Raw genomic sequence first — 21096 nt, 5'->3', positions numbered from 1 at the left:
AAAATTACCCTGGGTTCTGGGAACCTGAACTCCAGTCCTTATCATCGCAGCTTGCATAGCAAATGCCTGAACTGCTGAGCCAACTTCCTTGACCTTCCCTCTTCTTTTGTTGTTTGAGAATGAAATACATGCATGTAATACACTTTGATCAAATCCACCCATTTCCCTCCCTTTCAATTTCACACCTATACTCCACCACTATTTTCTTCCACCTTCATGTGCTCTAAACAAACAAATAAACTACTGAGTTGATTTAGTGTTGCCTGTATGTGCATGGGTATAGGACCAACTACTGGAGCCTTTCAGGGGTTGTTTCCCTGGAGGAAACTGACTCTTCCCTCACACAGCATCACCAATTGCCAATAGCTCCTCAGCAGGTTGTAGAACTTCATGATCCCTTCTCTCTTCATTTTCTTACTTTTTGTAATGGTTTTCCCTTTTCCAATCATAAACCTCCCTCTCACAATCAGGTGTTCCCAGATGTTTCATAGGGTCTTGATGCTCACAGAGGCTCCTGCAAAATGTGTGTCACTTTTCTATGAGGTGACTATCTCCTCGACTCTAGGGGCCAGAGGCTGCTCTGGATATAGAGTCAGCCATACCCAAGGCCCAAGGCCACCTGTTTTTGGTGTTGCCTCTCTTGTCTCCTTTCTGCAACAGGCCTGAGTCTTAGTTGCATCCCTGTCCTTCCTGGCATGGAGGTCATGGGAATAAGAGGGCATATAGATCTCCACCTGCATGTGAGTACATGTCCCAAAATTGACTGCTTTCCCAATAACTCATCCCAGGAAACTGCATAGGTCCCAGCTCTCCACTTGCTTCCACACAATGTCAGGGTTTGATGGCTGCAAGAGGAATTACTAAGAATATCTACCTCAGAGGGACATGGAGCAACTATAGTAACTCAGTGACAGTACAGGAGCTGGTCGGTGAGAAAATATTAGTTCATGGGGTTTGGAGGAGGTCCCATACAGGTCAGAGTTGGGGTAATCCTGAAAAACGCATCCAGGTTTTCTGGGGGTAGGAGAATCAGAAGTGTTTCACAATGAAGCAGCTCAGGTTGTTCAGACAAAAGAAAAACAAACAAAAACCAAACATAGTGGGGCTGTAGAGATCATTTAATGGATAAGAGCACATGCTGTACAAGCATTACGACCTAGGTTCAAATCCTTAGCACGCATCTAAAAAGCTGTGTCTGTGTGCACACCTGAAACTCCAGCACAGTGGTGGTAAGGGATGAAGACAAGAGCATCACTAGGGCTTGCTGGCCAGCAGCCTAGCTCCAGGTTCAGTGAGAGATTCTGTCTCAAGGGAATAGGCAGAATGTGATGGTGTAGGATACCCAGTATCCCAGTGTCCTCCCTTTGACATGTGCACACAAACACACACCATAAACTCTAAGTACAGAGTTATTGCTCCTTAAGTGTTTGTTCACCATACTACCAGGTAATATCAACAAATAATGGCTTTGTTTTGTATGAAATATTGAGGGGGGGAAAAGAGTCTCATTGCTCTTATGGTTAGGAAAAGTATAGAATTCTGAATTTTTACTTATATATAGTTTAAGTGACAGGAACTCAGCCATCTGTACACCCTCCTTCCCTGTGCTGTGAGGAACCTGGCTCCCATGTAGCTGGAACCCTATGGAGAGACCCAAGTTTCTATCTCACACACAGCTCCAGGATTTGTTTGTCATTAGGAATTTGCCCTCTGCTATTTTTCTCACCCTGGTAGAAAAGAAAAATCTGGGGTCTTTGTGGTCCAGTCAAGACACAGACGCAAGGTGTCTACCCCTTGATGGTGCTGCCCAGCCCTTCTCCTAGCCAGAGCCATGGCTATAAGACACATCCCTTCCTGAACCAGTATCCTTGGAAGCTGGGAAGGCAGTATAATGTGAGGAGGTTCCAACTAGGGACAGGTTGGGTAGATGGTGCCAATCATGATGGGACATGATGGGACATGATGGGAACATGGGGTTCTCAGGACCCTGGTGGAAAGATTGCTCTGCAAACTGATAAAAGCCAGTTCTTGTGAGGTCTTGGGCAACTTTTCCATTTCTGAGAGGCTGGCTCTGCACCTAGATCAGCAGCAATAAGACTGCATAACTATGAGGGTCCAGGGAAGGAGAAAGCTTTTCAGGGTGCAGGGTCCCCATTCAGAGGCTAGTTGCCTGTGCTGGAACAAGCCTCTCCTGTAAGTAGGGGATACATGGGGCTGTCTATGATTAGACCCCATGACTATAGAACTTACACACCTGCCTTTGAGTTATGGAGGCTAGGACTCGGAAGCCTCTTGGTTCTAGACTCCAGCCCAGCTTGATAGGCCAAGATACCCCACTTGCCTTGAAACACCTTCCAGAACAAATGAGACACATTTGTTTCCATCCTGACTTTGTAGAGCATTGTCCAGGGCCTGCCAAGAGCCACTAGGTCCATGTCCTAATTCCCAGGAAGCCCAGGCCTTAAATAAGAGGTGACAGCCTTGAATCAATCCACTTGGTCATCACACTGGTCAACATCTTGTTTGGGATACAGATGTGAGGGTTATAGAGTCAAAACTCCTAGATCCATCTCTTGGCTCTGATACATGAGGCTATGGAAACCTATGAGAGCTTTATAGACTCTCTCTCTCTGTGCCTCAGTTTCCACACCTGTTAATGTGGATAGTAAAGATGCCACCTTATTGTGTTGTGATGAAAAACACACAGCTCAGTCTCTCACACAGTGCAAATGCAAAGAGGATATTGACCATATTATATGGGGTAGATGCCAAGTTTCAGAGGATCCTTGAGAAAGTCCTGTCTTGGGATCTCTGGCTACAAGTATGAAGGGGAAGCTAGAGGTTTGTGGATGGAGGAAGAGACGGCCTACTCATGTTCAGACTATGGGATGAGGTAAGGGAGAGACTTTATGCTTGACACGGGTGACTTTTTCACAAAATCAGCAATGCTAAAATCTGAGGGACAGGTAGGGAACACTGACTATTATTGCAAGGAAAGCAGATAACCTGTATCATTCATAAGATGTTTGCAGATTGCTGGATAGGGGAAAATTAGAAGCTGGCTTTACCAAGAATAGGATCAGGGAGGCCACGCTGGGAGAGGATAGGAGACCACAGAGTTGAGATCCTGAAAGAAAGTTGAGTGGGACAAAAACAAACCCCCCACCAGCTCTAAAACACAAGCTTCTTGGGGACCTCCCAGGGAAACTCGTTTCTCCCAAAATGGCCGTAGCATGCAGTCTTCTGGTAAATGGGCTTTTTCAGGTCCAAGTCCCTGCACAGTCGGGGGAAGCAAAGATCATTTTTAAATGGAAGGTATAAAAGTCTTTGGGGGTAGTCTTAGGAGGGGCTTTTCCTCCGACACCTGCATCCTATCTATAGTACAGCCCTATTCTGTTTAGGTTAAAAAGTGGAGGCTCCAAGGTCAGAGACAGCTGAGCACTAACATACCAGGACCAGGATGTGAACTCTACTTGAGGTTCTCTGTTCTACTCCACTGGTTTTGCCAAGGCCAATATTCTCACAACCAAAATCCAGAGAATAGGCATGCCATAAGAGTATGTAGGAATGAATTTGCATACTGGATTTCTAGTCATCTGGCTTGAGATGCTCCAGCTGTTCAAACATGGACTCACCAGTGCTACTCTCTGCTGGGTCTCATTCTGCTGAAAACCAGGCACCCTAAGTTGGGGCCATGTACTGTTCTATAAAGCCAGGCACTGTGCTGAGGGGCCAGGCACTTGAGACCCTCCTGTTTTAAGCAGCTGAAAAGCCCTTTCTGCTCAGGTATGTCTACCTGAGTATAGGAAGAGCACAATAGCACTTTTACCTGACAATAACACCTGGCCGGAGGTCAAAGTTCCTGTTCACCACCTCTAGCAGTTCCCGCTCCGACTTCTTGGAGGTCCCATAGGTGAAGATGGAAATGGACAGTGGTTCTGCCACACCAATGGCATAGGACACCTTTGAGAAAGATCTGTCTCAGGGACTGAGGCCTTCACATGGACTTTACAGAGCAAAGGAAGCAAGGATCACACTTCTGCCAACAGGACCCCTACATCTACTGCCTGGCAGCCCTTCTGTCTTCAGGTGTGCTCTCTCCTTCCCTAGTTTGCAGGGTTCTAGCCACACTAGCCAATACAATATATGCAGAGTTATGCCAATGTCAAAAAGAGGGCTTTCCCACTGGACCAGTATCTCCTTACTCCAAGCTGGGCTGGAGCCTTTGGCAAGGACAGGAAGGAAGGCTCAGAGCAGGTGAGAGCAACCTACCTGAACGAGTACTCGCCGGCAGAGCCCAGCCTTTACCAGGGATTTGGCCACCCAGCGGGCAGCATAAGCTGCTGAGCGGTCCACCTTGGTGTAGTCCTTTCCAGAGAAGGCACCACCACCATGAGCACCCCAGCCTCCATATGTATCCACAATAATCTTGCGGCCTGTGACACCTGCATCCCCCTGAAAAAGGAGACAAACAGAAAAGAGATGAGAACCAGTGATGCCAAATGCTGCCTTATGGGCAGAAGCTCTCAGAGTCACCTGTGGCCATTCTTAAAGGCCCCTTTTAATCAGGCAGAAACCACAAGTTCTTTCATCCTGGTCCTGGCATTGCCTAGCTATAAACATCAAGCAACCTGTCAAAGCCTCAATGGGAAGTTCAGCAGACAGGCCAGAGGTTAGCTGGGGTCATGGCTTTGCTTTTGAGTCCATCATAAGAAGCTGTGCACCTGTGGCAGGAATTGTACAGCAATAAGTACAATCCCAGGCTGTGGTCCTAGCCAGTGCAACCATGTTGCTCCCTTCATAAGTATGCTATATGCAACAGCAATTCAGAAAACACCTCAAAAAGGAGATAAATTTAACAATTTTGGGAGAATCCAGTATTTCTAATTCTATTTAGAGATCCACACTTCATACTTACTTATGTAGACTTTGAGACATCCTTCAAGAAAACAAGGATTTTAACCTCCTTTCTTCCTGAAACCAACACTATTTGATCACAAAACCTTTTACTGGTAACAAATCCCTCAGATCTGCTGATCCCTGTATCCCCAGTCCTGTGTGCCTACAGAAGACAGGGGAAACAGCTGCATCTGCTTTTATAAAACTCCAGCTCTGCAGTCCTACCAATAATAGGGAGAAACCTCCATAGCAAATATCTAGCAAGTATTGCCTGGGAAAGTCGGTCATGAGCAGACACTACAGAGATGACAGAGTGCCAACCAAGTAAGGCTGTGGGCAGACATTATGGCATTTGGAATAGCTGGGTGGGAGGATTTGATAGCACTAAATGGGAGACACCTGCGGACATAGCCCCCTTTGTACATATTGCCAGGCATACTGAGTGTCTTCAGTGCAAGCCAGAGTTCACTGAGCACATTTAGTTCATGGGACGACACTGTTGAGCTGCTCAGAACTACATCTTGTCATCTGTGTACTCTGAGACACAAGCAGTCTTATCAACAAGACCCAACAACAAGCTCTTATCCAGAGACAAACGCGCACCTGGGGACCTCCGATGACAAACCGCCCACTTGGCTGCAGGTGGTAGATGGTATCTTCATCCAGGTACTTGGCAGGAACCACCGCTTTGATCACCTGCTCCTTCAGGGCCTCTCGCATGGCCTCCAGTGTTATGTCTTCATTGTGTTGCACAGAGATGACAATGGTGTGGATGCGCACAGGGATGACCGCACCGTTATCCTGCACATACTGAACTGTTACCTGTCCATCAGGAAAGAGATTTTGAGGCCCAGGCCTGAGTTGAGGGCACATGATTGCCACACCCAGATCCCCAGGAGGCAGGCTGAGCTCCTGAGGGACCAAGAGTGTCCCTTTGTCCTTCACGGCTCTCTGGGGAGTTAATATAACACATTCTTACATTTGTTAATTTGTTCAGTACTGTGGATGGCAGCATAAGGCACACATATGTGGCACTGTCTTTCATCTTTGATGACCAGGCTCCTCTCCTTCTATCCCAGAGACTTCTGGTACCAAGGACCCTCTCTGGCCAAAACCTTCTTGGCACTTCCGATGGAATTCCCCTACTTATATTAGGGAATGCAGGAATACACAAGCCACCCATCACTGGCAGAGACAAGGGTACCTTGGTCCTAGATGTGAAAGACCAAGAAGGATCTTTAGCCAAGGCTATATTTGTTAGCATGCAGAGCCTCTGAGAGAGAAAAAAGTGGCCCTCCATCCTCAGTGAATGACCTTGGAAGTGCATTGGGACCAGTAGATTTTGCCAGCTGTAGGGATAAGATGAAATAGACTCTAGTCAGGACAGTTAAGCTAAAAGGACAGAAATCTCTGAATCCCCATTGTCTTAGTGCTTTGCCAAAAGAGGGTAAACTGTTGTACACTTGAGTTAAGGTCAGGATCCTGCTTTCAAGGTCCTGGCAGGGCAAGCCATGGAGACACCTCAAACATTCACCTTTACCATGTCCAGTTCTGTTCCCATCCTGTACATTACAAGTTAAAATCTAAGATATCACAGTGAGAGAGGTATTCTGACCTCCACTTTACAAATGACACAAACTGAGAGATCAGAACTTGTCAGGCATCACAAGAGCCAGACCTTGCTCAGGTCAAATCAAACCTTGTTACTTTCACTGTAGCACAGACAAAATGCTCTCTCTAGAGACTCAGTCTTCCAATGACATGTCACTAGTCAGACACATGTATCTCAGGTGACAAGAAAAAGCAGATAGGTCCCCATGGGTTTGCAGAGTAGAAAGATGGGGGGGGGGGATGGCAGCAGATGAAGATGGTCAAGAAAACACCAATCGGTGAACAAGCTTTCCATGTTGGAAGATGTGCCAAAGACTGGTAGCCGTTGATGCCCATTCTATAAACAATAAAGCTTAGGTTCCAGAATGGAAAGGCCTTGGGAATAATCACATACAAGAGCTGAGGTCTGACCTAGAGATTTATAGCCAAGGCTCTGTCTGGCAGAAAGTTGTTCCTTAAGACCATAAACTATATGCTGGGTCCATGCTGCCTGAGACAATATATACATATTAGAGCAGTATCTGCAGAGCTTAGGGGTATGACATGCTTTTAGCAGTGTGCCTCCAACAAATACCTATGTAGAGGTCTGGCTGACTGACAAGGTAGCATAGAATAGTTTGCTATCCTAGGGCCCAATTAGGACCCTGCAGCAAGCAGTTCCTTGCTAGGGCTGTGCTGAAATAAGGTCTCTACCTGCCCAAGGCATCTTAGACAGCCATCCAAAGCCATCTATCACTTTTCAGTCTTTCAACTAAGACGAAGTATAGCCAATGGGGTACATATCAATATTCTGCCCTGAATCCTGATGACTGAAAAAGCAACGGAGAGACATACAGAGAAAGAGAAGGGAAGTGCCGTGGCTGCTACCATCTGATCTAAGTAAGATAAGCAGGTGAACAATCATTGAGGACTAACCTTTAAATCCTGCACTATCCACACATGGGAATTATTCAGCCATACTACTCCACAAGGGGGGGGGCTAGAGTGGGATATGGGACTCCCAAATGGAGACCCTTGGTAGGCTCTAGGATCAGAGTTATTTCAAGTAGCCTTGGGAGGAGGATCAGTTTTCAGGCAATGCCTCAACTTGGATGTTTTCTACTGAGCCCTGATGTCTGTCTCTACTGGGAAAATACCATGCTGCATCTTTGTAGAACTCCTGGAACTGGGTGGCAGAGCAAAGGGCCTGAGCTCTGCTCTTATCTCCTCATGTCAGCAGATCTGGGGAAAAATACACTATGCATAACAGAGCTCTGACCTGGTACAAAAATAGCCACTGGATTGCCAGCCCTGATTCTCAATATCAGCAGCAGCAATTTGTTCAGGTGGAAAGACTCATCTGGTCACAGTCAACACAGGCGACAATGGAAGTCCTTCACAAAGAGGCTACAAAGGAGGCCAGGTATTCTCCTGGCACAGCACTCCCTGCATGGAGGCAGACCAAGGAGACAGCTGGGCACTGGCTCATGGCACCTGTGACAGGCATATATACTGGAAGCTTTTTGGAACTCAGTGCATCCTCTCGAAAAGGGTAGTCCTATTAGAGTTCATTCCCTTTTTCCTTCTGTGTTCCTGAGACTTGGAAACCTCTTTTTATGCAGGGGACATGAACAAGGCCTTTCCTACTGCAGCTACAGTAGCTCAAAGCATTCCCTCTGTTCTTCTCTTTCGAGGGGGAAAGGATAGTTCAGGGGGTTTGTTGCCTTCTTCCCACCTCTGTTCTGGGCTTTTCTGCAGAACTCCACAGTTCTCAGTCCTTTCTTTTGGTACCACCACAGTCATGTCAGCAATCCTTTTTCATAACCTCTACCAATACCTGAAAGATGCTGGTGGCCCCATCTCCACCCTGAAAGTTATATGAATATCCCAGAAATCCCCAAGAAAACATTCTATTGGGGCCATAAGTACACTCATTTGCCTCAGGTGGAGCCAATGTGAGACCTCCGCCCAGAAAGGGGATGTATCTGGGTGGCTGGAATAACTGAACACAGCTGTATGTACCACACTGGGCCACAAAAGCATGTATACCAATTTCAAGTGTAGGAGAGACAGAAGACCAGTCTGGTGGGGGCCACAAGTGGCATTCACAGGGAAACAGGCTTTGCTGTCCCCAGAGAAGAGGCCCAAATAAAGGATGGCGTGCAAATGGAATGATGCCAGTGGACTGGAGATGCCAAGAAGGGACAGGCAGAGGAAAGTTCTGGAGGAATACCATAAAAGTCTAAATGCTGGAATGACAAATAGATTCTGTTCTTCTCTCACAGGAAGTAGTAACTTACAGAGAATTCTGGAAAGATGACAAAAAAAAATAACTGCAGTTTTTAAGCAAGAGGAACATTTGGGGAGCACAGATTACTGTTGCTGGCTTGGCTGAAATAGGAACCAGTCCATGAAAGGCTGGGCCATGAGAGGGATGCTCATCTAGGGAAACATGGGACACCCAGTACAATGGAGACAGATTGCACCAAGCAGGACTGTGCTCCACCCAGTCCCTCAGCTGAGTAAAAGGTGACAGTGAGCAGCATGTCGTGGGCTCTCAGCACATGAGCTTGCAATGTAAGAAATGTGGCTGCTGATCTGGATGGACCCAGGGTTGGAGCCAGATTTAGGAGCCAAATGTGTGAAGAGATAGAAAGAGCATGTTGGGGAAGATGGATCAAGACCTTGGGGCATCACACTTTGGAACATGGGAGAGGAGCCAGGGCAGGCAGCCTTTGGCCAAAGGCAATCGGGAGACTGAAGAGTGATAGGAGGCTTCCATGTGTAGTAATGTTTGCATCACCACTGTCCTTCAGAGAGAAATGGATTTCAATATGATGTGGAGAAGGGAGGACAAGGCCCACAGGGCTGGAACTGACATGTCAAGGGTAAAACCTTTTATAAGAAATAAAAACAAGGAAATGGGCCCCAGATAGATATCCTGCTCATGGTAGAAGACCTGTGTGCACAGAAAAGCAGGGGCCACCATGTGTGAAAGTGGTAAAGAAGCAAGTCTGTGGCAGGAATTGAAGAACCATCAGAGTCTACATATGCTAACAAAACAAAAAACAGAATTATTTTTAAACCTGTCTGATTTTTTGTATATTTCATAATAAATTTAATGAGGGTAAGGTTGGGAAAGAGTTTTCAAATAAGTGACTCTTTTGAACATGAATAATGCTTTGAGTACCTAAATCAAATATTTTCATCTTAAAAATAGCATGACTAGGGTGTAATTAACTACACTCTAATTAGAGTTGAGGCCCCCTCCACAGGAGAAAGCTCATGCCTGGTACTGTAAACCTGGACAAAGCCCATGGCTGGGAAGAGCATAGGCCCTCGTGAGCAACTGCCTACTTTTGTTTTACTAAATAGACATGGAGTCAAACTGCCTTTTAAATATTTGGACTTATATTCTCAAATCGCTGATTGTTAACCTTATTTGGAGAAGTTCCTGTCTACAGTAGATGATGGCAATGCAGAGACTCATGGCTGAGAATCAGTGATTATTGTGTATCTCTCCCTAAATGGAATGTCTCTCTCACCCCCTTGAAAGTTCAGGGAACAAGGTGGAGGAAGGAGTGGAAAGAATGCAAGAAAAGCCAGAAGATGGGAAAGAGTGCTGTTAAATGCTGTTTTCTGGATATTACATGGCTTTGCACCATAAATCCACAGGAACTTTGTCTATCTGCATGATATATGCACAAGGCTGGGCCCATCAACCTTTCATTATGGGTACGAGGCAGGCTCATAACATCCCATTATCCCTGAGGAGCTATAGGCAATAAATAGTAAGTTACCTTCATTCAAGTAAGTAACCCCCTGCCCATGTTCACAAAAGCAACTGTAATTAAATGCAGTGGGTTACACACACAAATAAAGACATATAAGTGGGAGGGAGAACTTGTTAGAAAAAAAGAAGTGTTTGATGGAAATGGTAGGAAGACAAGGGAAGATATAATCAAATATATAGTGAGAATGTGTGTGTTGTGAAGTCATCAGAGAAAGAACTAAAACTAAATTAAGTATAGATATTTTAAAAGCATTATGGCACTGGGCAGTGGTGGCACACACCTTTAATCCTTGCTCTTGGGAGGCAGAGGAAGGCTAGCCTCTGAGGTTAAGGCCAGCCTTGTCTACAGAGTGAGTCCTAGGATACCCAGGGCTACACAGAGAACAAAGAAACCCTGTCTCAAAGAACAGCAACAAAAGGATTATTACAAATGACAATAAATATGTATTAAGTGGGAAAAAGGTGTGCAGAACCAAAATGATTTGGCATACTTGAAGTGTCTGTAGGAAGGTCTGCAGGAAGGGATGCATGCAGCTCACCTGAGTTTTAGAATCAGGTCTCAGCCAGGGAAGGACATTAGAGCGCCTCAGTTCTGCCATCCGGGCATTGAGTTTGTGAGCGAGAATAATGGTAAGGGGCATGCATTCTTCTGTCTCATCAGTGGCATAGCCGAACATCAGGCCCTAGAATAAGACACTTGCCTTAAAGTTCAGGGCAGCAACACTCTCCAAATCTCATAATTTGTTTGGTGCTTCAATAGTTATGGTGTACCCCCACAGAACACTTTGCACTGGGCATTTTAGAAGTGGAAGACATTGAGACATTGCCTCTGACCCCCGATACTCTGGGAGGAGGAGACAAGCCGACATCCTGTCACCAACAAGCACGATTTTCTACCACACAGCCTGACACAGTGCTCAACTGACTGCAGAGGTGATTCTCCCCAGTTCTCTAGAATGATGAGACCGCCTAATGATGTAATTAACCCAGATGGCTTCTCTTCACAGATCATAGCTGAATCCAAACAGACCACTCTGGTCCACCCCTCACACAGTTGACATACCTGATCTCCTGCGCCGACATCCTCCTCATTTCTGTCTAGATGGACACATTGGGCAATATCTGGGGACTGCTGCTCCAGAGCCACTAGCACATTGCAGGTCTTGAAGTCGAAGCCTGGGCAGAAGCAAGCCCAGTGAGGACATGTGTCAAGACAGGACTATAAGTCTCTTGGTGGACTTCTCAGTCACTGACATGATGTTCAGTGTTAGGGGAGGGGGCCTCTGGTTCCCAGCTGAGGCTGTGGATGTTGAAAGACCTCATATTTGCCTCCATGCTCATGTAGAACTCTTTTAAAACAGAAGATTCTCCATGATATATTTTACTGTAGTCAATTATACCTTGGTTTAAAAGGTATATCCTACACAGAAATGTGACAACCCACAACAACCACACAAATTAGACAGCACCAAGAACTCTCCGACCAATGAATAGGTGGACAACATATGGCCTGTTCCCTTGGGTATCCCAGAGGAACCCTCCAGAACCACATTTGAAAATCAAAGCACTAGCAGGGCATGGTAGTGTCTGCTTGTAATCCCAGAACTTTTGAAGTGAAGGCAGGAGGCAAACCTTGGATGCCTAGGGAGTTTTAGGCCAGTCTGGGCTATATTAAGCCTCCTCTGAGAGAGCAAAGGAAAGAGAAAAAGAAATGAAGGGATGGAAGAAAGGAGGGATGGGGGAAGTAGAGAGAGAATATCACTATAGTGGTTGAAAATCAAGGGTCTTTCCAATATTGTAATTTAGAAGCCCAACTATATGACTCACCCAGATGTGTGTGTTTATCTTATACACACATCCTGAGTAAGAAGCACCATGTATGTGAACCATCTACAGTGATTCCTAGAGCTGTGGTCCTATGACAAAGCTACACCTCTGGGCCAAGGCCTGCTCTTCAAAGCTTCAGTACAGAGTTGAGACATGTTGTGACATGCTCAAGGAAGCCACACTAACAGCAATCCCTGTCAGGGAGCCAGAACTCCTTTAGGTAGCAAACTTAGGTCTAGCCTAAAGCACTATGTATTTTTCCACCTCCCCTAGGTATCTCTGGATGGAATGTTTCTCCTCTGGCTCCTCCCAAACACCCAAACTTGATCAGATCCCAGTTAGTGACCTTGGACTTTTACCCATGAAATTCTACTCCCTTATTGCATAAGATGAAAACAGATTCACATAGAACACCTCACAGTGCGTCATCTGAGGTCAAGTAGTTCCTCTACCCAAGCAATGGTCATCTTTGTTCTTTGCCTCATCCTCACCCCCACCATTCCCCAGAGAATGTTTTTTGGTGTAGACATGAATGATTAATTTTTAGAGGGATGGCAAAGGGCTCTTCTATGTGTATTAAGGCTTTTCCATTTTGCCCAAATACTGAGTCTAAATAATACATCTTTCCAGTACAAACCAAGTTCAATTTAGCCAGAGCGGGGCTCTTTCACTAAGCCCTTTCTAAAAATCATTGCCTCATGGGAAGTTTCTTTGCTAGCTAATCCAAGGTGTAGTTCTGAATAAGGTCTAGATGTGTATAAGTAAACTGGCTTCTTGGAGTATAATGGGCAAAGGCCATACATGGTAAAATCTCAAAATTTTGTTCCCAGGAATGACAAGTTTCTTCCATGAAGCCAGCACATCTGAAGTGGGAAAATTAACTTGCATGTATTGTTTCTCAGTGACCTCTAGAAATTGAAAGAAGGCCAACAGAGATTCAAAGGGATTTTTTTTTTTTTTTTTTTGGTTTTTCGAGACAAGGTTTCTCTATGTAGCCTTGGCTGTACTTTGTAGACCATTCTGGCCTTGAACTCATAGAGATCTGCATGCCTCTGCCTCCCAAAGTGCTGAGATCACAGGCATGTGCCTCTGTACCTGGCTTCAAATGGACTTTTTTAAAAATAAATAAATCTGAAAAAAAAAAAAAGAAAATGGAATTACATGAATATCTACTGCTAGAGGCTATAGTAGAACCTTGAAGAATTTAGGTCCAATCCCTATCCAGGTGTGGATAAAGGACATTGGAAGCTCCACCAAAATGTCTTTGCAAACAGGTGCCCTGGGTCTTCTGATGCCTGACCCAGCAAAAGCAGTGAAATCTGCTGGGAAGCCCTTAGCTCTGCTTGTGTTACCTGGTGCTTTCTGGTTCCCTCACTTCCTTGCCTGGCCTGAACCTCTTCTCTGGGTCTCTGCTTCTTCACCACCTGGCATGAGTGCTAACCTGGGTTTTCCTGACTCTTTCACCTGTGATTAGACCTAGATGCTTGAAAATGAAGCCTCATTCTCTGCAGCTACAGTTAAATGCAGTGTTGCTCAGTGGAAAGCACAGGAGCACTCTAAGCTAGGATATTCTCGTTTGTATAAGAAACACACCACGGTTTCGGGATTCATTAAGTCAATGACACTAGCACCAGTGCTTGGCACAGACAACATGCTTGTCACTAAAGGGCAGGCCCCTTTGTTAAGAGCTTAATTCAAAGCTCTGGCAGCACCTTAAATGAGGCACCTTAAATGTGGACATGGTGGCCACACCAGCTGCAGTCCTCCAAAGAAAGTGGCCAGACCTTGGTCGGGGGCAGTGTTTCCTCCTGATAGGATTTGCATTTCTATGAGACTGAAGGATCAGATTTGACTCCACATGAAAAAGGAACACACTCAGTGGAGACCCAGATGCACACAAACCCAGCGAGCCCATCCTCACCCTTGGCAGAGTCATCATAGCCTATGTGCTTGATGGTGTCTCTCACCACCCGCTGGTAGTCCACCATGGCCACAGAGGTGATCTCCCCACATAGCAGCACCATTCCCGTCTTGCACACTGTCTCTGTAAGGAAAGGGGGTTGGTGACAGTTATAGGCCAGCAGACAGGAGCTCAAGTGTCTAGACCTCTTAAAGTGGAGACAAAAAGACTCATTAGGGGCTCCGTGGAGAGTATTTCTAAGAAAGAATTAACTGTGCCAACAAACAGAGCAACTCCAGCATTAACCACTGAGCATCTTCAAATGCTGCCAAAAGAATGGAGCTTTGGAAAGAATGAGTTGTATTTGAGTTGTGTGCAAAGTACTTAACTGCTTCTGTTATCTTGGACAACCAACTTAACCTGGCTCCAGTAACATAGCTTTCATAATCAACATGATGAAAGCATGTGGCACGTCTTCTCTACACATACATACACACACACACACACACACACCATGATGCCAGAACAAGTGGGATCCTGATCCAAGGATCAAGACAGACCAACTTTCTCAAAAGGAATTTGAAAAAACAAACAAACTGGAATTACATAAACATCTATTGCTAGTCTCTCATGGAATCTTCAAGAACAGGAGCAAGAGACTTGGCTAAGAAGCTGGTGTAGATGAAGGGTGCCAGAATCTTCCAGAAAGTGCCACCCTTTGTTCCAAAGCTATCAGGATAACATCTACCCTCAGAGTAGCATTACAACCTGGCACCTGTGACAAGAGCTGAGATGCCTGTAGTGAAGGAAGGAAGATCTGTGCAGAGGACAGGACACAGCACAGGCACTGACAGTGGATATTGCTCTCCATACTGGGGCATCCTGCATCCTGCCATAAGCTATGTCAAAGGTCATGGTGCAACCCAGCACTGTATCCCCATTAGTAAGGTCAGAGGTTGGACCTGGATCTTCCAGGCTCTGGAGTCACTGGCTATGTTGTGTGCCAAGGCCTTCTCTCAGACAAAGATTTGATGCTGGGGAACTTATTCCACAAACAATAGTAACGGTATTTTGCCTACATGGACCAGCTAGGAAACATTAGAGGATATGGTGTGTCCATGTGTGGACAAGGACTTCAGTGCTTTATTCAACACAGATGAAAAGCTGTTGATTTGCTTATGGACAGTTAATGGAACTATGTTCTTTGTTGCTGGTAAATGAGCTGCATAAATTATTTTTAATTTTATTTTATTTTTATTAATTACAATTTATTCACTTTGTATCCCAGCTGTAGCCCCTTACCCCAACCCTTCCCAATCCCACATTCCCTCCCTCTTCTTCTTCCATGCTCCTCCCCAGTCCAATGATAGAAGAGGTCCTCCTCCCCTTTCCTCTGACCCTAGTCTATCAGGTCTCATCAGGACTGGCTTCACTGTCTTCCTCTGTGGCCTGGTAAGGCTGCTCCCCCCTCAGATGGAGGTGATCAAAGAGTCAGCCACTGATTTCATGTCAGAGACAGTCCCTGTGATAAATTACTTTAACATCTGAGGAATACCACAAACTAGGGAAGAAAATTGGAAAAGCCAGACATGCATAGCCATCAAATGAGCTTCTATACAGACTCAGCAGTTCACACACTTCACTTCCTCTGAAGGATTCATCTAAGAACTTAGAAAGGCCCCCTCATTCCCAATGAAACCTATGCTAGGGAAGTCCATGTTCCCATCCAGCCCTCTGATAGTTATGGTAGTGAGGATGTCTCATGTCAAATTCTAGTTGAAGACTCTGTTTTGTGGTTAGAAATGTTTTTCCTCCCTGATAAAACATAGGAAAGTCACTTGAAAAAATATCCTGAAAACAAGAGGACACTGACTTTGGACTTGAGTATGACTCTACAATCTTATGAATACCATTGACTTCTCTGTCCATCATACTCAGGTCTCCAGCAAAAAGAGAACTTGTCTCTTACCACAGGCCACCTTGGCATTTGGGTCTTGCTTGAGGTGGGCATCCAGCACTGCATCACTAATCTGGTCACAGATCTTATCTAAATAAGAACAAAAACCAAGTGTAAGAAGTTACATGATTGTTAAGCATGGCAAACTTAAGTGCTAAAATAATTAGACACTGTATCACTCAACCTGTCAAATCTACCTATCAAAGAGAAAATGGATATTCTCTTCAATATTAAAAATGAGAAATATGTTGTCTAATGAATACTTTTGTAGATTTTGAAATTTTAACTTAATCTTTAATAGTTTCATATATGTATATGATATTTTTTATTATATTCGATCTCCTTTACCCTCTCTCATATCCCTCCATTCCCTTTAAACCTTTTCTTTAGGCATCCCCTCTACTTTGCTGTTTTGTTTTAGTGACCCATTGAGTTGAACTGGGGTGCCCTGAATGAATGTGGTCATGGTGATCTTTACCAAAGCATGACAGACTTGCCAGTGGCTACACCACAGAAGAAAAATGACCTTCTCTCTCTTGGCAGTGATTAAGGGCCAATACAATAACCCCTTGGCTAGAAATGAGGCCTCATGAGCCCCTGGAAATAAAAAATATATTTTGAATTCTTAATTTTTCTAATACCTCATTTTGGATGGCATGAATTACATAAAGCCATAGAATTCTTTAAAATACAATTCAAAGCCAGCTCTTCTAAGAGTCTAAGCAGTTCACATTATAATATAAAGTCTTTCATTCATTAAACCTATTCCTTAGTCCTACCACCTAGAAAAGTATGGATATAGTCTAAAATCCTTCATAACATCAATAAGATTAGGTAATAAGTGGTAAGAAGAGACAAATGCCTTATTTCAGGCTCCATAAATGCAATCTATCAGATGTAAAACAAACCCAGGTAGATAGCACATCCATGAGAACTCTACAAGGAAACCTAGAAGCACAACTGTTGTTTGTCAGAACACTACCAAAAGCAGCTTTCCCTCTGGTCACTCAGCCTCCTGCAAGTCCTGCAAGTCATGTGATCTAGGCTAAGATGGCACTGACAAAGATTCAGGAAGAAAGGGCTGGAGAGATGGCTCAGTGGTTAAGAGCACCAGCTGTTCTTCTAGAGGATCCAGGTTCAATTCCTAGCATCTACATGGCAGCTCACAACTGTCTATAATTTTTTCCAGGGGAATCTGACACCCTCCTACAGACATTAATGCAGGCAAAACACTAATGTATATATTTTTAAAGCTGGAATATACATTTAATCCCAGCATTTGGGAGGCAGAGGCAGGTAGATCTCTTGTGAGTTTGTGGCCAACCTGTTCTACAGAGTGAGTTCCAGGACAGCCAAAGCCAGAGAAACCCTGCATCAAAACAAATGAAAAGAGTCAGCAAGAGCCTGGAGCTGACATTATTTTGCTGTTTTCCCTATAGAACTCATATGGTCTAACATGTAGATCACCAAGTGACATTGCACACAAATTCATTCCAGCTGTGCAGTTAACATGCGTCTACTAGTAAATTGAGAGATAACAGAGACTCTATTTAGCAAATATTGCCTCTTACTTAATGTTCAAAATGCCCAGAGAGTCCCTTTAACGGTGTTTTTAAGATTTATTTTTATTTTGTACATGCATGTGTGTAATCTGTGTGGGAGAATGTACACACGTGGACACAAATGTCCATAGAATCTAAAAGAGGATATTGGTCCTCTGAAACAGGAGTGGATGATGGGGACCAAACCCCAATCTTTTGCAAAAGCAGTAAGTGCTATTACCACTGACCTAATGGATTATTCTTGAGAATAATAGACTGAGTCAAAGAGTCTAGTGCTCAAAAGTAGATACTGAGATATCAATTAGTTTTCTATTAAAGGTATACTTTCTAATTTGAAATACATAATGGAGTTTTTCTATCATCCTCCTGTTGGTGGCAGATGCTGGTTTTAAGTCCAGGTAGATGTGAGTCCATAGCCTCTGTCACTCCTATCAGTAAAGGCCTCCTTTCATTCTAAAATAAATTATATGGTGGCCAGTGTTGACCTGTCAGAAAGCCTAGAAGCTATTCATAGGTTAACTGCAAACAGATATCCAGAAATCCCATCTATTTAAAGGGCCCAGCTCACACAGATTCCTCTATGTAGGGAAGTACAAGTACAGGGAAAAGTTTGAGTCCAGCAAGGTCATCAAGATAACTGCTTAATAATTCTTAAATCCCTGAGAGTCCTGACTCTCTCTCATCCCTCCCTCTCCCATCTGGGAGTTTTGACAGAGGCTGATACAATGAAGTTTGCCTTGAACTTTCGATACAGCCAAGGGTAATTTTGATCCTCCCTGTCTCCAGCTTTCAAGTATTGGAACTACAGTTCAAATCTTTTTTTTTTTTTTTTCTGGCTAGACATGGAGCCACTAAATCTAGGGCCTTGTACATGCAAGACAAGGTGATACCACTGAGCTATGTCCATCCATCCCTGGAAGGGATTCTTGAAGAAATCTTCTCAGGTTTTCAAAGTTTCTGTCATTCAGTAGGCTTAAAATAGTAATTTTATCTTTCTAATCTGGGAGCATTCAGCCAAGGAATGGTAAATAGGTCACCAAGCCTTAGAGAAAACCAACTACCCTGGACACTTAATTTACAGTGAAAACTGAGTGCTGAATGAGACAAATTGACAAGCTACCAGTAAGGAGGCAAAAACAGTCAGTCAATTGGCAAAGGTTTTCATGCTCTGTCCACTAAACACACTGCTGCTATGTACAACAGGCCATGCTTGAGACAAGTAGCCACTGGGAAGAAGTCACTTGCTCTGGGCATAGCGAATTCTTCTAACATATGGGAATGACTTTTAGAAATTATAGAGCTGCCCAGTGTGTGTCAGGTGCCAGGGATGTGCCTAAGATTATAAATAGATCTGGAAGTTGATCTATGAATAAACATGATAAGAATGGCTATTTACATCAAATGAAGCCTCACACTAAATAATCTGACTCCAGGTTTCTCAACAGCTGCATTATTGACATTTTGGGTCAAATAATTCTTGATTGTGGGGCTCTGTCATGTATTGTGGGATGTTTACCTGCATGACTGGTCTCTACCCAACAGACTCCAAGACCATCTTGTCTCTAAGCCCTAGGATGTAACAATCAAAAAATAGACATAACAAAATGCTAGACATAACAAAATGCTCCAGAAAGAGGGCCATGGTTGCCTTCAGGTTCGGACAATGGGATTAGGCACTCAGGTGTAATATATCAAAAGTCCAAAGCCAAATTGCAAGGTATGAAAGTTGAATCTCTTGGAGAAAGAAGGAAGGTGGGAAAGACTTGGTGCCAAGTCAACACATACCTTGAACACTCAAAATGAATCTGAGTGAACCCTTAAGTCCTCAAATCAGTGTGCTTATGCCCAGAGTTCTCTGAGAACAGTGGTTCTCAGTGTGGTTTTCCCATATCACAGAAGCAGCACCTCAGAGCTGTTACACATTAGAATTCCTTCTTCTCTGTGTCGCCTTGGCTGTCCTGGACTCACTTTGTAGAGCAGACTGGCCCCCAAATCAAAGAGATCCACCTGCCTCTGCCTCCCTGAGTACTAGGATGACAGGCATGTGCCACTGATCCTGGCCACATTACAATTCTTTAGCCTCTACCAAAGTGTACATTGTGGATTAAGCCCCAGCCTTTGGCTTCATCAGATCTTGTGGAGTAATTCTTCTGTACTCCAAAGCGTGACAACCTCTGTCCTACAATAAGAAATGCTGTCTATCTATTCACGGTCCCGTCACTGAGAAATGTCTCTACATCACAATCCATCCCCCTTTCAGGACCAAAACAATGTTTGAATGCTCCTCTATAGCAGTGGTTCTCAACCTTCCAATGTTGCGACCCTTTAATATAGACCCTCATGGTGACCCCCAACCATAAAATTATATCCATTACTACTTCATAACTAATTTGGCTATAGTTATGAATTATAAATATCTGTGATTTCTAATGTTCTTATGTGACCATGAAAAAGGGTCATTTGGCAAGCCCCGCCCCCATGGCTCACAACCCATGGGTTGAGAAACATTGCTTTCTAGGTACTTTATGCTTGTGTCAGAAAGTGTCCCTGAGATCCTTGCCATCTGGAGCTCTGTCTCAATACCCACTAGAATGCAGGGCTATTCCTTCCTAATCTGTACATGGTTTATGTGCAAAACTAGCTCCTGCTTGAGGACAGTTCCCCCATTGACTTTAAAAGGCCACTGATAATAGATGAAAGCTCTACTCGAAATACCTAATTTAATTTAGTTCTGTTAATAGACATAGTATACAACCAGCCCCTCGTTGTTGAGATGCTGAGAAAGCAGCATCATGGACCTAGGCTTCAAGATGGGTGGCAGCTTTACAACCAGCTCACACTCTGCAGAAAGTCTCTGCAATAACTGATGGACCTTGTTTTTAAGGTGTCTAGTGAAAGTGACGCTCTGGGCACAGGCTGGAGACAGCAGGCCTGCCTATGAGTTTAGGACAATCTACTTACCTGGATGCCCCTCTCCAACAGATTCTGATGTGAACATGAAGGCTCCTTCTTCACTTAGAGGATGGTCACACAAGCCATCCACAGGTCCATTCATTGTGGCACTTTTTCGACTTCCCTTCTCCAAGGCGACAACTTCAATGCTAAAACTTTGCCTCTCTCTCTCTCTTTTTCCTCTCCCTACAAACCCAACAGGCTGGTCTTTGGCAGACTCACGGGAATGACTTCTACCTAAGTGCCTATGAGCATGTAAGAACAGGGTAAAGATGGACAACGAGAGAGAGAGAGCAGATGGAATACAGATGTGTCACTCCCTTCGGCTGCTCACAGCTTGCTCCCAGGTGACTCCTATATATGGAAAAGTGAAAGTGCCTGAGGAGGAGGCACTTTCCTGGGACATTGGAGGAGTCCATTTCCTGGGAGGGGAGTCTTTTTACCTTGAGGAGTCTCAGCCTTCACCTCTAATGGCTCAAGTGGGAAGCCTGTGGTCCAAGAAAGGCAATAAAGTTGTACAGACTCTTGGACCGGAAGTGCCTCTCGGACTTCCTTCAGCTCCCTAGCTGATCTCTGAGTGGTTCCAGGGTTAGCATCCCACTCTGGAGAATTGGAG

At 44.6% G+C, this 21096-nt stretch overlaps 1 protein-coding gene across 1 annotated transcript; it reads right to left on the bottom strand.

Moving 5' to 3' along the window:
- Positions 1–1097: 1097 nt before the first annotated feature.
- Mat1a (methionine adenosyltransferase 1A) lies at positions 1098–21096 on the bottom strand. Its single transcript, XM_021657776.2, has 9 exons — positions 20490–21096; positions 15979–16056; positions 14031–14153; positions 11346–11458; positions 10822–10965; positions 5503–5721; positions 4273–4455; positions 3830–3963; positions 1098–3274 (listed from the first exon to the last, which is right to left on the bottom strand). Exons 1-9 carry the CDS (start codon positions 20581–20583, stop codon positions 3172–3174), a joined length of 1191 nt encoding a protein of 396 aa, XP_021513451.1. The 5' UTR covers positions 20584–21096; the 3' UTR covers positions 1098–3171.

This window comes from Meriones unguiculatus, chromosome 9 (assembly GCF_030254825.1).
Source record: "Meriones unguiculatus strain TT.TT164.6M chromosome 9, Bangor_MerUng_6.1, whole genome shotgun sequence".
Taxonomy (NCBI): Eukaryota; Metazoa; Chordata; class Mammalia; order Rodentia; family Muridae; genus Meriones; species Meriones unguiculatus.
This window is presented reverse-complemented; position numbering and strand designations above follow the sequence as displayed.